Source organism: Phasianus colchicus, chromosome 1, assembly GCF_987193195.1.
Source record: "Phasianus colchicus chromosome 1, bPhaCol1.hap1.1, whole genome shotgun sequence".
NCBI lineage: Eukaryota > Metazoa > Chordata > Aves > Galliformes > Phasianidae > Phasianus > Phasianus colchicus.
In genome coordinates this window covers 1,812,459-1,827,770 of record NC_143436.1, presented here as the reverse complement: position 1 = coordinate 1,827,770, position 15,312 = coordinate 1,812,459, and the positions used below count along the sequence as shown (strand labels likewise).

The window sequence follows — 15,312 nt, the reverse complement described above, 5'->3', positions numbered from 1 at the left end:
TCCTTCTTTGCAGCAACGTGATGAGGTTCTTCGTTTGCATTTACTCAAGAGGAGGTAGCATTGGGTTAAATTTGGGATGATGTCAGGGTCAGGAATGCAGGATGTCCACCCTGGGGCGTGGAGGATACATTCAACATCCCTTAATATCACTGTCACATGCCCTGCTGTCACATCCTTGCCACCTGCCCCATCCGGTTGGGTGAACTGGGGCAAACTGAGACACGGGGTGATGCTTCAGTTCTGTCACACCGGAAACCCCGGCGTGACAACGGTGGCACTTTGACTCATTGCCAATCCCGTGGGGTCCTTTCGTTGAAACGTTTCGCTGTGATTTTGGGTCCCTCCTTCAACGTCCCCACCGGGGCCTCGAACCCGTGACCCCACAACGAGCCCAGCCTCACACACACACCGCGCAGCACGCATACACACCCACACTACAACTCCCATCACCCCTCGCGGCTGGGCGGAGCTTACCGAACGCCGCCTCTCTCGACCAATAACAGCGCGGCGGCGGGGGCTGTGACGTCACCTCGCAGTGACGTCAGACGGCCAGAGTGAGGCTCCGGCAGAGCGGAGCGGAGCGGCGCTGAGGGAGCGCGCGGCGGCCGCGCCGTCACCACAGGAGAGGGCGGAGGGGGGGGAAGAGAGCGAGCGAGAGGAAGAGGAGGCGACAACAACGACGACAGTCGACGACCGAGGGGGGGGTCCCAGCGGCTCCCCCACCAGCTCCATTCACTCCTCAGCTGTGACGGTATAGAGGCGACGGAGCTGACAGCCAGCCCGGAGCACCGGGGGCGGCCGAGACCACCATGTCCTCCCCCAGCCCGGGCAAGAGGCGGATGGACACCGACGTGGTCAAGCTGTATCCTTCCTTTTAACTTTTTTTTTTTCTTTATTATTATTATTATTATTATTTTCCTCCCGTGATGTGGGTTTGCGGCCTGCACCGGGTTGGGGGGTGGGGGAAAAACCCCTTGTGTTGTCCGCCCCCCCCCTCCCCCCCCCTCAGCCGTGGCAGCGTCCCTTTGTGAGGCCTCAGGCTGAGGCCTGCCCTTATAGCAGGGTTAGGCTTCCCTTCCCTACCTCTCCCATCCCCTTATTATGGAGCTAGAGCTCACCCCCCCCTGTTTCCCCCCCCCCATAGAGAGAAGGCCTCACCCCCTCTCTTCCCCCCCCCTCAACCCCCCTCTGCTTCGAGCCTTCCCATTATTTTAGCAGGGGGGTTTCCCCACCTTCAGGATCTGTCATTATTCCCCCCCCCACTCCTGGACCCCTCCCATATTTCCATAGGGACACATCTCCACCTTTAGACCCTGCTTCCCCCCGCCCCTCCCCCAGCTTTTCACCCCCCCCAGAACCCCCACCTTTTCACCCCCCTCCAATCCCCACCTTTTCACCCCCCTCCAATCCCCACCTTTTCACCCCCCTCCAATCCCCACCTTTTCACCCCCCCAATCCCCACCTTAACACCCCTCAGAACCCCCACCCTAACACCCCCCCCCCCCCCCCAACGGAAAACACTCCTCAAATCCATCCTTATTCCCCCCACAAAACCTTCAGAACCTTCAGCTGAAAGGCTTCCGTTTGATTTATTTCTATATATTTTGGGGGAGGGCCCTGCCTTAGAGCCCCTTAAACGCCTCTATTTGGGTGTGGGGTGGGGGGGGGAGGCACCTCAAGGTGCTGTTTATGTAACATCCCACATTGGGTTAAGGTTTTATCCCCCCCTCCTTCCTCCTTTCGTGATAGAACTGTTTATATTTCTCCTCCAACCGTTCCATGTTTATATTTCCCCCCCCCTCCTCCTCCACCTTTCTTTTTATTTTCCTCCTTTATACAGAAGGTGAATCCTTTCCTCTCTCTCTCCGTGTTGACAAATATCGTTGGGAGTTTGCCTATAGGATCCCTTTCTTCATAGTTCATCCCTCAAAGTGGAGGGGTTGAGAGGGGGGGGGAGGGGGGCACAAAAGCCAACACTGGCCCCAGCTGTTTTCCAGCCCCTCTGGGGCTGCTCCCTCTATACCACGGAAGTCTGATTGAGTTTCCAGCGAGATAAACAAACTTGCTTGGATTTTGTATTATTTTTAGTGGTTTTTTTAGAAGGGGGGGGGGGAGGATGGGGGATGGGAGGAGCTCTGCTCCCGTTTGTGGCTTATCGAAGGAAACTTCTGTTGACGTTCCGCGTGTGCTTCGCTCTCCCCAAAGCCTCTCTCGCTGTGTTTTCGCCTTGTTTTGAAAGCAGATAGGAAATGACTCGCGATCATGGTTGAATCGCAGCTATTTTTATCCGGGGGGGGGGTGTTTGGGGGGGGGGGTTTAAAGTTACACACATGTCATTCTCTGCCCGATGCAAATTGCCATCGGTGCTTAATCGCTGTGGAAGGAGGGGGTCGGGGGTTGTCGGTGATTCCAGCTGTTTGATGGTGGGGGAAGTGTCTTCCTTCGAGGCCCAACCTGAGCTCGATGCTGCTCTCCTTTCCCCTCCCCCTGTTCCTTTCTATTTTTTTTTTTTATTTATTTCATTTTATTATTATTCCTGTTTTGTTCCTATTGTAGCCGCAGCGTTTTAAGAGACAAAGAAGAGGTCTTCCAAAGTGCTTCTCTATTCTCTGTATTCCTAAAGTCAGCCGGGGAGATAGAAAGCCCCCAAATCTCTGCAATTCCCCCCCTTTGCCCCCCACAAAACGCTTTCTGCTTTCAGCTCTCGTTCTCCCCCCTTCGACAAAAGAACCCAAAAGGGTTCTTCCGACAGCAGAGATCTTTTATTGTGGGGTTGGAACGGACAACAAACTTAGGAAGTTGGATGTGTCAGATGACTGCTCACCGCTCCTCCCTCCCTCCCCATGGCCCTTTTTGTTTGTCTGTCTGACTCGCCCTGCCTGGCAGGGTGAGCTCAGCTCGCTGGGCCCCAGATCCCAACGTATTTTCCCTTCGTTTACGCTGGGGTGGAAGCAGAATCGTGTGGGATCCTGGAGCTCTCGGATGGTTTTGGTGGTGACCAAATGAGAGAGGACTCCTCTGAAGGAATGCACTCCTCCCTGAGGCTCCAGGGTGGTGTTGTCATGGTGGTTCCCCCCTTCCCTCACCCCCCCCCCCCTCCCTTTTTGCTATCATTTTAATTACAGTTTCCCTTCTCAACCTCTTATTTTTAATAGAACGATGGCGTCGATTTAGGATTTACAGCCTTTACCTTTAGGATCACTGTGTTACTGCACAGCCCCACTGCTTTCCCCCTCCCACTCTGACAGGTTCAGGAGCCGAGTGGGCTCCTTTTATGCTTCCCATTCTCAATCCCAACACGTCCGTGTCCTTTTGTGGCAGCCTCTTTGTGAGCAGGGAACGGGGAGAGGTTGCTCTGTGGGGCGGAGGGGGGGAGGTGGGTTGGAGCAGAGCTGTGTGTGTGTTAATGTGCCGATGTTTAATAACCGCCTGGCTGATGATGATGCTGATGTGCTGAAACTCTGAGTCACTCATTGTTTCTCTCCTGGTCTTGCAAACACCGAGGATATGGCATCTGTGCTGCGTTCTCCCATTGAAGGGGGGGCTGCAGACCCCACTGTTGTCTCTCAGACTTTTGGGGATGACACAGAGTGGGGGGCACTGCCCACCCACCCCTATCCCCCCTCCCTCCCCCCCATACGCTGTGGCTTTGTCACCCTTGGGATCCTGCACGCTGTATCCCATTGGAACTCTGCATCCTTCCAGATACCCCTTAAGATTTTGAGGCCTTGTTGTGCCACCCGTTTTAGGGTGAGCCGTTGTGTTCAGATCCCTTTTCACGGGCAGGAGGCCTCGGGCAGAGCTCACAACTCCACTCATTGGCTGCTCTGTTACTACCCGGAAACCAGGGCCGGGGCGGAGCGAGCCGACAGCTGATGGGGAGCGGTGACCCTACAGTTTTACCTGGACCAGGGAGCACAGCTGGGGGTCCCTGAGCTCACCCGGGGGCTGCTGTCCCCATTCTGAGCTGTGGTTTATTGTTCCTTGAGGTGGGCTCGCTGCAGCTTCCCCTTGGATGGGAGTTTATTCCGCACTGATTTATTTTCCTCCTTTGGTGGCTTCCTTTGGAGGATTTGAGCTCTGTTTTTGAGTGTTTGGACTGATGTTAGCAAAGGGGGGGGGGATGCTGCTGCTGCCCCGTTGTGTGCGTGGAAGGAATTCTAAACAGTGCCCAGCTTTGCTCAGATCTCCCTGTTTCTGTGCTGTTTGTGGGGCTGAGCGTCATCACACTGTTGGGGAGGGTGATATACTGACTCTGCTCAAGGGGGAATGGGAGCACAAAGCTTCTCATTTACCTGCCCAGCCTTTTGTAATCTCAAAACCTCAGTGTTTGCCCCACTGGGATCGACTGAGGCGAAGGGTAGGAGGCAGTTTACATTGGGCTGAATTCTTTTTTTCTGCTCATTATGGGCTTACGCCGCACTTATCGCCCGACTTGAACCCCTTCCAGGTTGTGTTGAGCAATAGGGGCCGTCACGTGTCATTGTTCTCTTGGCCTGTCCCCAAGGGAAGAGCATGTGCACTGGAATGTCTTGTTTTGGTAGGGTTCAGCACTTGGTTTTCTGTTGTGTGTGTGTGTTTTTTTTTTGTTTTTTTTTTTTCCTTCCCCTTTAAGGAGAGTTCTGGAAACTTTTACAAATGGGAATGTAAATGGCAACACTGCTTTTTTTTTTTTTTTTTTCCCCCTTCTGGGGTTTTGCTTTAATGAGATCTCAGGGGATGAGGGTAATGGTGGTGGTGCTTCAGAATGCACCAAGATCACAGAGTCACTGATGGACATCATAGATGATGCCATGATTCTGTTTCAGGACCCAAAACCCCACTGAAATGCAGGTACAGGTTATGCCTTATGAACAAAGCACACTGCTATTAGGAGAGCAGGCACTGTGCCTTCCATTATTGTGGCTTTACATCGACATATTGATAAGAGGAGAGGCAAAAATCTTTGTTCCCAAATGCCAACTTTTAGGGTATTGTCTTGGTGCTTTCTGAGCCCTATTTAAAACCAGAAAGCACCATGAAGTCTTTGTATCTCTCTGCACGTGGGTAATTTTAACTATTTCTGGGGTGATTTTGGTGTTCTGGATTGCAGAGCAGCCCTCATTGTGCTTGTAGTACCCAGTTCTTAAACATCAGATGACTAAATGCTGATTAAACAAATCTTGGAGGCTGTTTCTTTGTAGTAACAGTTTAAAATCCTGCATCAACTCTTTTTTTTTTTTTAATGTAGCAAAACTAATGCCTTGTGTTGCAAAATGGTGCCTCAGGAGGCACGCTTGATATTTCCCAGTCTGTTCTATGGGGGGACCCTGTGCTCTAGATGGACTTGGATCTGTAGCAGGTGATTGTTTTTTTAAGTGGCACCACGACTTCTCTTACATCCCTGCAAGATTTAAAAGCTCTGAGTGCCTTCCTGCTTGCTCAGCACCAGCACCAACTTGTAGCATGGCTGTGCATCATGCAACAGCCCAGTACATTGGATTAACCAAAAGATGCCCCCCTGATGGGAATCAGTGTGATTTCATTTCCTAGCCCCAATATCACACCTGATCTCTCTGTAAGTAGAAGATGTGCTTTCCAGACTCTTTGTCACCTCTTGTTTTTAGGAGAATGTGGATCAATTTCTGCTTCACCTTGCTGTCTTGCCCTGTGTCTGCCTGGATTCTGTGCTCACCTGGAAGCCTGCAGGGCTGCACTGCCTTGACAGTGCTTGCAGCTCACCCTTCAGTGCTCCAGGTTTGCTGTGGCAATGGGAATCCTTCTCCCCTGCTTTGTGGGTTGGATCATAGGGTCTGCATAATTATGCCCATGGAGGCTCTGGTAGGGGCAGGAGCTCTGTAAGGACAGCTGTATGCCTGCAGCAGGCTCATAACCAACACTCTAAACTCACATAATTATCTTCCCCTTTGTGGATCCCTCTGTTCTGTATATTCCTCCTGCAAAAGCAATACCAAAGTGCTTAAAATAAGAGCCCTGACAAACTTTTCTCCTTAACTGTGTTGTTAATTTTTAAAGCAGCAGGAATTGGGCAACAGCAAGCTTATTAGGGAAGGAAGGGTACATCTGAAACCAACCCAGTGTGCAGTGATTGCTGGTTGTGTGTTCTCAGCACCTGTTGGTACTCGGTGCCCTTCTTAAACCATGATTTAATCGGAGTCACAACCAGGATAAACACATGACAGGTTGTTGTTAAGGTAGGAGAGTTGGTTAAAGGGCCAGGCTGCTCTATGGGGTGGTTCCCAGCCCCATAGCTGTCCATTCTCCTGTCTGCTTAAATCAGAAGTGATGTGACACGGAGGGAGAGGTATCTGGATTTTCTTCTTGGCTGTCTCAGAGTCCTGGACCTTATTTTGGCAAAGTTTGCTGAATATTATGTTTTAATACTGAGCGTGGCTGATAGATGTGGGTGTGCATATAGGAGTTCAGCCTTCATTGTGTGTCTTATTGTGTACACTCAGCTCTTCTCCTTTCACTCCCTCCATTTCCCTGTGGGTTTTGTCCATATATTTCTGGAATAACAAACGCACAGCGCTGCTCTTTTGTTTCTCCTCACCCAAACAAAGCTCTCATGACCACAGCATCACACGACTTTGCCCCCTCTGCTTTCTTGTAGGTCAGCCAACCTGCATGCCTGGTGCTGTGGGCACGCTGCCCTCCACCAGAAAATGCTGGATCTCATTCTTCCCCCAGTGCTGGATCTCCTGCTGCATCCCATGCAAGCAAATCCCTTTTATTGCTGCCACAACCACGACCCTCTCACTGCTGTTTTTTCTTTTTCTTACCATTCATTCCTGTTTCTTTTTCTGCCTTCTTGGGATGCTTAAAATTGCTCCTTGATGCTGACGTGGTTTGAGGACTGTTTGGCTGTTCTGGAGAAGTGCACGCAGCCACTTATTTGTCACTGAGGAGATCTGTGCTGAGGTTCTGCCAGGTTCTTTCCCCTCCTGTTCCTGCTCAGTCCTTTTGGCTACCGATAGGGAAACGTGATCTCGTCATCTCCAGTCCCTGTCATCTTCCAGTCCCTCACATAATGATCTGGCTGAGATTGAGGATGGATTTACAGTCCTTGGAAAAAGGTGATTTCATTGCCTCTTGGGTCTTTGCTAATGATTCTCTGCAAATTGGGACTGATCCTGGATTCAGGGCTGAATTTTTTGTTGTTCTCGTTACTGTTGCAGCTTCCAAGAGCTGTCCTGTGGCCTTAAATCATTGGACTGCATCTCTAGAGCAAATTGATTCAGCCTTCAAAGCGAAGCCCAAACGCTCATAGCTCACGTTCTTGGCATGGCCTGTTTCAGATCAGGCAGAGGGTACATCTGTATTGTTCTCAAACTGAAGTGTGGTTGGTATCCTATTGTCTTTAATGCCTTTTAAACTGCAAATTGCAGAACATGTCTGTACATCCCTCACACAGATCATACAGGAAAGCACAGAAGCTGGTGTAGACTTCCAGATATTGGTGAGTCAGTGTGAGGAAGGGATTTTTACTATAGCTTTTTTGATCTGTCTCGTAATGGCAGATGCTTCTTTTCCAGAAATGATTGTTTCATTGTTCCCTTCTTTCCTCAGAGTAAAGGCCAGAAGAAAAGTGTAAAACATTTTCCTTGAGATTGTAAAAATAGAAAACCTGGGTGGAATATTCTGAAACATTTTTGTGCCATTTAGCTGCAGCTGGCTGCAAATTTTTTTGTGTGTGTGATATTCCCTTAAAAATGAATGTTATAATGTTTTTGTTAGGCAAAGTCTGCATTTATGACAGTTGGAGCTCCTTAAGGGGGCTCAACCCTGGAGGCATTTGTCATCCCTCCAGTGGAAGATGGAGGTTAAAAGCTGACAGTTGATTGTTAGATAAATCTTGCATTATTTCCAAATTCCAGTGGGCTTTTCACCTGGCCTTGAGCAGTGATGGGGGAGGCTATAGGGGGGGGAACCAGCACGTGAATTATGGATGTGCAAATCACTGCTGCTTTCCTGGCTGCCAGGGAACTGCTCAGGTAACAACTGTAGACCTGTTCTAATGATGATATTGTGATAGGATATATTGGAGTGGAGGTGAGCAAGAGGAGAGGAGGTGGTGGGAACCATAATGTATTCATGGAACTGAGGGAGGATGAATAGTGCCTGTTCTCCACCATGCAAGGTGTGGCACTGAAAGGTGACCTTAAGTTTGGGTGCACTCAGGAGAGGCTTCTGCAGCCTGAGAAGTCAGATTTGGGCTAAAACCCATTGGGGTTGAGGATAGGATTAGGTACTTTGCAGCTATTAAGGATAGTGGGCACGGTGGTGTTGGTCTGATGATTGGATAAGATGATCTTAGTGGTCTTTTCCAAACTTAATGATGCTGTTACTCTTTTTAGGACATAATTTAGTGGGCGTGGGTTGATGGTTGGATTGGAAGATCCTAGAGGTCTTTTCTAACCTTAATGACTCCGAGTCACTGGAAGGAGGAGGAAGGAATCTTGATGGGAGACTCTTGGAGTGTGGGCAGAAACTTCTTTGGAGGTGTAGTTTTCTCAACTGCCTGTTGTTCTTTGTATATATAAAAAGTAAAAAAAAAAAAAAAAAAAAAGTGTCCTACTAAAGCAGTTACCCATGTCCTCAACTGACCTCTAGCATGGTAAACTAATACATGCAATGTTGAAACAAGTGATAAATTATTAACTTCAGTGCTGTGGTGTCTCTTGGCTGTTGGCATTATGTTGATTTGTCTCGATGGTGGCAGGGTTGGTCGTGCTTTGGAGCTGTGAAGTGAAGCATTGGGGCTGAGGACAATGTCCAGTGAGACACCCACTTTTTTTGTGTGTGTGTGTGTGCCAGATAGACTGATAAGAGCATAAACCAGGGCTGATGGGAGCTCAAATGAAATGTTGCTCTTTGAGGTGTCCCTGGGTAGATGTGGTGCTGAGGGATGTGGTTTGGTGGGCGCAGTTGGCATGAGTTGATGGTTGGACTGGATGATCTTAGTGGTCTTTCCAACCTAAATCATAGAATGGCATGGATTGGGAAGGGCCTTAAAATATCATCTAGTTCTAACCCCCCTGCTATGGGCAGGGTTGCCAACTACTAGATCAGGCTGCCCAGGATCCCATCCAGCCTGGCCTTGAATGCCTCCAGGAGCGTAATACATTCATGACTCTATGATTCTGTTTAGGTATATGGCTTAGTGGGCATGGTGGTGATGGATTGATGGCTGGACTTGATGACCTTAGTGGTCTTTCCAACCTTCATGGTTCTTTACTTTCTGTAAAGAGTTCAACCTTCTGGATCTAAATGGTATTAGAAAACTGCTACTAAGGTGTAGTTTATTTTTCAGTGGCTGGTGTGGATGTGATCGAAGAGTTCAGACTCATCTTAATTTTAGGGACAAACAGAGCTGCTCCTTTGAGTCGTGCTCATTCAACTGAATGGCTTGGAGCCAGGTCGTTTTCTTTTGGAAAGAATCAGGTTTGGCTTTCAGTTTGTGGAGAGTTTGTTGGGTTTGGGTTTGTTTCTTTTCTTTTTTTTTTTTTTTAAACTCAGAATTAACCTTGGGAGAACAAGCTGATGCTTTTAAACAGTGGTGGAATGGAACCACGGAATTGATGTGCAGTTTGTGATAGGAGTCAATGATAGATGCTATCCAAAACATGCCCTCGTGTCCTGGCTGATCCCAAACTGTTTGATTTTGAGGGATATTCGTTTTTTAGAGGGAGAGAGAGGTGTTTCCTGGCTGATGCCTTCAGTCAAAACTTCTTTGTTAATGGAGGACTTCAAAGCAGGTGGAAGTTAAAGCCCTTTTAGAGTGTCCTGTCTGCTTCAAGCCAAATGAAAACTGTTTTTCTCCCATCTCGTGCCATTAATTCAAACTTTCCGACCTGCCCTCCCCAATCTTTAAAGCCAACCCAGTTGAATGCGAATGCCGAGGGTTGGTATCATGTAGCACAAGCTTTAAACCTCACAATAACCAGGCTGCTTTCCTACTGAGGTCATGTTCTGTGTGACAGAGGGGTCCTGTGTGCGGGGAGATGTGGCAGCGTAATGCTTCTCAAAGCATCTCCACGACTGGGGGTTGGGAAAGAAGATGTGAGCTGAGTTTGGGAATGGCTTTGTAATCCTCTAATTTGTAAGATTGTAAACTGGAAGAAAGAAAGAGCCCTTTCAGGAGACAAACACTTCTCTTGGTAATGTTCAATCTAACTGATGTGACTCAGCACGGTGATGCTGGCTGCTCCTCGGTGCTGCCCAGCGCACCTCCTCCTTTTTCCCTTTAAGACCTGCCACGAGGGAAGCAGTGGGAATAAGGAAGCAGAACGATCAGCACGTTGTTGAGCAGCCTGCCATCATGGGTAACTCGATCCTCCCAGCAAGCAGAGGAATCTGTGTGTGGTTATTGGGGTAAGCTCAGATCCCAAAAGAAGAACACGACAACGGTGACGCGTGGTGCAGGAGTTGAGATGTCCGAAATCAGATCCTTGTAACGCAGCACCAGAGCCTGTGTTCCTTGAAAGGGAAGGTATGCACCGAGGTGTCAGCTCACCCTCTTCTGTCCCATGGAGACCGTGCAGGGAAGTGTCCTGCTAAGAGCTGCTGCTTGCTTTTTTAGGATTGTGGGTGCTAATGAGCTCGTGTGCCTGGTGTTGGATTAAAACAGATTCTGGCTTGTTTGTAGCTGGTGATAAAGTTATGTTAGGTTGGTTTTTTTTCTGTTATTTCATTGTTTCTGCCATGTGTTCTTTTGTTTGATGTGAGCAGAAGGTAAGGGTAAGTTCACCAGTAAATAGCCACGCTCTGTCAACTTACCCAAAGACAGATGCAATCAATCATAGAATCACAGAATGGCCTGGGTTGAAAAGGACCACAGTGATCATCTCATTTCAACCCCCCTGCTGTGTGCAGGCTCACCAGCCACCAGATCAGGCTGCCCAGAGCCACATCCAGCCTGGTCTTGAATGCCTTCAGGGATGGGGCATCCACAACCTCCTTGAGCAACTTCCTTGGGCACTCACAATGCCAGTGAGCAGAACGGGGAATCCCACAGCTCTAGTTGTGCAAACCTGAAGGAATATACTCCCGTGGCTTCAGCAAGTCACTGAACCCATAAGCCCCATTTTAATTAGCAATTCAATTTCCCCAGGGTCGAGAGATTTGCATCTTGCCAAACGGGGAAAAAAAATATATGTGTATTATGTACAGGCTGCCCAGAGGGGTTGTGGATGCCTCGTCTGTCCCTGGAGGTGTTCAGGGCCACGTTGGATGGGGCCCTGGGCAGCCTGGTCTGGTATTAAATGTGGAGGTTGGTGGCCCTGCATGCAGCAGGGGAGTTGAAGCTTCATGATCCTCGAGGTCCCTTCCAACTCAAGCCATTCTGTGATGATTCTGTTGAAAACTTGAGATGATTTGCAGTAAGGTGCTCAGAATGCTGAGCCCTTGCACCACTAGAAAGGCACAGTTTTCCTCGTGAAGGCATGCCATAAATGTCTATATGCTCTGAAAGAATTAAGAAAATTTGCTAATGCACTGCAATGTTGGGTCCTGCAAGGCTTAATGATCAGCTGGACAATTAAATCATCTCCCCTTCCTCTGTTGCTGGACTCACAAATTTAGAATATGACTTGGAAAAGGAACACTGGAATTGTGGTGCATGTTGAAGCTAAAGGATCGGATTGTCATGTTGGGATTTGGAACAATCCAGTGCAAACATGAGAGCTCCCTCCATGTTCCCTGCAGGCACACATGTATTTGTGCAGGTCCTCAGCTTTGCTCACTTTTACGAGGTGATTTTTGTTGTAAAAAGAAGAATCTTTCATCGCTTCAGCATGATGCATGGGGGAAAAGACTGCAGGTTTAGCAAAGATCTGTGTGTTACGCCTGCTTAGTCATACCCAGAAGCATGTTCTGTGGGCTTAGTTGTGCAGAGAGCAATTTCAGACTTGTGCAAAGGTGCCTTGGAAGAGCCCAAATACTTCTTGCACCTCTGTTTCAATTCTGTGTGTATGGTCTCGGTGCTTCCTATGCTTTTTTTCTACCTTTTGCTTTTAGCTGGAGTTGGCTGTGCAAGTGGGGATCGATAAGGAGCTGCTTTAGGTCTGCCCTGATGTCTCTTTCTTGTTACAACCAAAAGTTTTACTCCTCTACTTAAGGAGTATTGCGTTTGATGTCGTTTCCTTTTTTGGACTTCATTTTGCCTGTTTGCAAGAGCTTCCTGTGCAGTCTGCTTGGGGTGTAACTGGATTCTGTAGGCTGCATTAGGGCTTTTTTTGTGGTTTTATTGCTGTTTTTTTCTTTCAGAGCCTCTGAATACATCCAGGTTAGTGAGCCCTTAAATTGTCCTTCCTGCCTTTTAGTGGCTCTCAAAGTCACAGTTTCTTTGCTCCTACCTGAAGCCTGATGTTAGTTAGGCCAGCTTATTCTCAGCAGCTTTTTGCAGGCTTGGATGGTACAAGAAGCATTGTGAAATATGAAAGCTTCGTAATCCCTCATGGCTTTTATCTCCAATAACTGGGAATCTGCTGCTGCACACCGGGAGAGCCCATTGCCAGCTTTGTACTCCTTCCCAAAGTGTTTCCAGCAGGAGATGTCCCCTAATTCTTCAGCAAGATGCAAAATGGATCAGCAGATCAGAAACAGAAGTTGCAGGGCTCAATCCACGCCACTGCATTTGGGTTGGAATTGATAACTGCTTCTCACCATTCCCTTCTGAAGTCACCCAGGAGCTACAAAGGCTGTGCAACACGCACGTCCTTCTCACCAGACCTGAATGGAGCTGACCAGGCTGTCACATGAGTCACAGAAACCCACATCAGCCGTTTTTAGGTCATTGCCAGACGGGGCTAAATTTAGCAGATGAGCCACAAGTGTGAGGCTTTGCATCCAGCTCCTGCTTTACAGTTTCTGGGATTTTTTTGGGGCTGTGCCCTACAACTCTTTGCACATCTCTTGAAGGTGAGGGATGAGATTCTCCACCCCTGTTCTGTTCTGCAGAGCACCGCTGAGACTTGCTTGCAGAGTTGCTCAGTGACAACATATGAAGCAGAGGAAGGGAAGAGCACAGTAATAGGATCTGGAGCTTTTCACCTCACGGATTACTGCCTTGAATCCTGTCTGGGTTGCCAGTGACGCTTCCCTGGGAGGAGAAACCTGATGGTTTATCATCCAGCTGCATCCACAACCACATTGCAGTGCTCCTGGAGGTGTGTGCCTGTTTGGGGGGGAGCAGCTCACACCTAGGGCACCTCAAGCAGAAAACATTCCCACCATTGTTCTTTCAAGCCCCACATCTCTGCTAAAATAGTCAAGAGAGGAGTAAAGGAGGGGGAAAGAGTAATAATTGTGCTGGCAACACAGTGGGAAGTTTCAGTCCTGCTGAGAGCGATGTGCTGGTTCTGCAGTCCCAAGCTGTTCTGTATTTTAACTTCGTCAGTTGTTTCTGGGTTCTGTTTGTTTGCAGCAGCACGTTGGCTCATTAGGGTTGGGTTTTTTTGTGTGTGGATTAGGAATATTGTCATCAAAACCGGCTTCAAGTGTGTCAGGTTTTCTTAATTCTGATTTGTGAAAGGAGGCAGCGATAAATGTGTGGCTTTGAAAGTCTCGCTGGGTCTGCTGGAGGTCACCTGTAATTCAGAGCATCTGGTAGAGGTCATTGCTGGGCTTTTTGTTCTGTGGCATTGCCAGCTTTGGGGGGGTTTTTTTCAGCTCTTCATTGAAGGAGGAGACACTTCAAACTCGGTGACAAAATCCCACTTTTCAGGCAGCTGCACTGCTAACGACTGAACTGTGTTAATTAGTTCTTAGTGCAGTGGTGTTCCTTTGTCCCTCCTATAATGATGACCCAAACAGATGATGTCAAGGAATCTTCTGTTTCATCTGAGTTTAACTAATTATAAGAAAGCTTTGCCTTTGCTCTCCAAAGCTCAGGAATGGTCTAAGAGCTCAGAATTGCAGTAGGCCAACAATAGTGTTTGTATTGATAGAATGGCTTGTATTATGATGATTCTTGCAAAACTCGATTTCAGAGTTCATTTTAAAAGGGAACTGCTTTTATCAGCCACGTGACAAACTCCAGGTATTGCTGCTCCTGCAGGGAATGGCTCGAGGCAAGTGTTTGTCCCCTGGCAATCAGAAATCCACAGACATAAATTGGGATGGTTCATTTGTATAACCCCCCCAGGCTCTGTCTCTGGTTAACTGATGTGCCTCTCGTTAGGGAACTGGGAGAGAAGGAGATAATTAAGCCTGGGCAGATGGACTAGGACAGGATTTTGGCTCGGAAACAAGGGGGCTGGATGATGTGCTCCTGACCTGGGGAACCAGGACAGGGTGAGTTTGTGTTTGCCCTTCCCAAAATGGACTTTGTGCTTTAGGATGAGAGACACAGGGACTACTTACCCCCAAGTACTCTTAGATTATCAGAGTGGAGAGCACCTCCCAAATGCCTCTGGAGAAAGCTCACGCTTTCCCTCAGGCTCAGGGAGGTTGTTTCAGAGGAAACTGCCTGCTCAAAGCACTGAGGACTGCATGTCCCTATGCTTTTAGCAGCACCCGCTGCTGTTCTACTGGTTGCACTTCTGTTTGTTAAAAACAACAACGCCTTTTTCCCCTCCTGAGACTGTGGTGGTGCCAAAGAAGCTTTACTGTACCCCTGTGAGATGCTGAGATGGGAATTCTACTTGCTGAGGAACAGCCTGGACACTGTGCTTTTGCTCCTGAAGCTGCCAAGCCCAAGACCCACTCTGTAAGGCACAAAAAAAAAAGGTATTTCACATAACTCAGTGCAGCATGGAGCGTGTCCCAGCACCAGGGCACCCCCTGTTCCGGGCACCCATGAGGTTTTTATTGGTAGCTGATGAGCTGGGGCCTGCTGCTGCATTCACAGCCCTGAACAAAGGCCCAAATGCTTTGTTGGATTCTTCCTTGGCAGCCTCTCTGCTGTCCCCAAAAGCTTGCCTTTCTGCTGCACAAGGAAGCTGGTGTGGGGATCATTGTTAAGCTCCAAGCATGGTTTTTTCATGTCTTCCTCTTGAACACAATGTATCTTCAGATCTTAAATGCCAGGAAAATCCTGTACAGTTAGTCCTTTGGGAAAGGCCAAAAAACCCTTCGAAGAGCTCCTGGATTCTACAAACGCTCATTAAGAGATGAGGATTTAAGATCCTATCATCAGCTTTTGTACCAAGAATTGGATACAAGAGGGATTGCTGCAGGGCTGGCTGGAGCACTAAGCTGATTTCCTAAATTTTCAAGGATGATAAACGAGTGTGAACTCTGCAGGTGGTTTGGCCACTATCCAATGAAGCTGTGCAATGGTTGTGCTTAGTGACTCGATGGTTGGGAAAT

The 15,312-nt window shown here is 48.5% G+C and overlaps 1 protein-coding gene across 1 annotated transcript in view; it reads left to right on the top strand.

Annotated features, from left to right (window-relative positions):
- The first annotated feature begins 535 nt into the window (after positions 1-535).
- The window catches only part of UBE2H (ubiquitin conjugating enzyme E2 H), a 42,283-nt gene continuing 27,506 nt past the window's right edge, over positions 536-15,312 (top strand). The window contains exon 1 of the mRNA XM_031605083.2: positions 536-862. Within this exon, the coding sequence (XP_031460943.1) occupies positions 810-862 (53 nt within the window). The 5' untranslated portion in view covers positions 536-809. The remainder of the gene's footprint in view (positions 863-15,312) is intronic.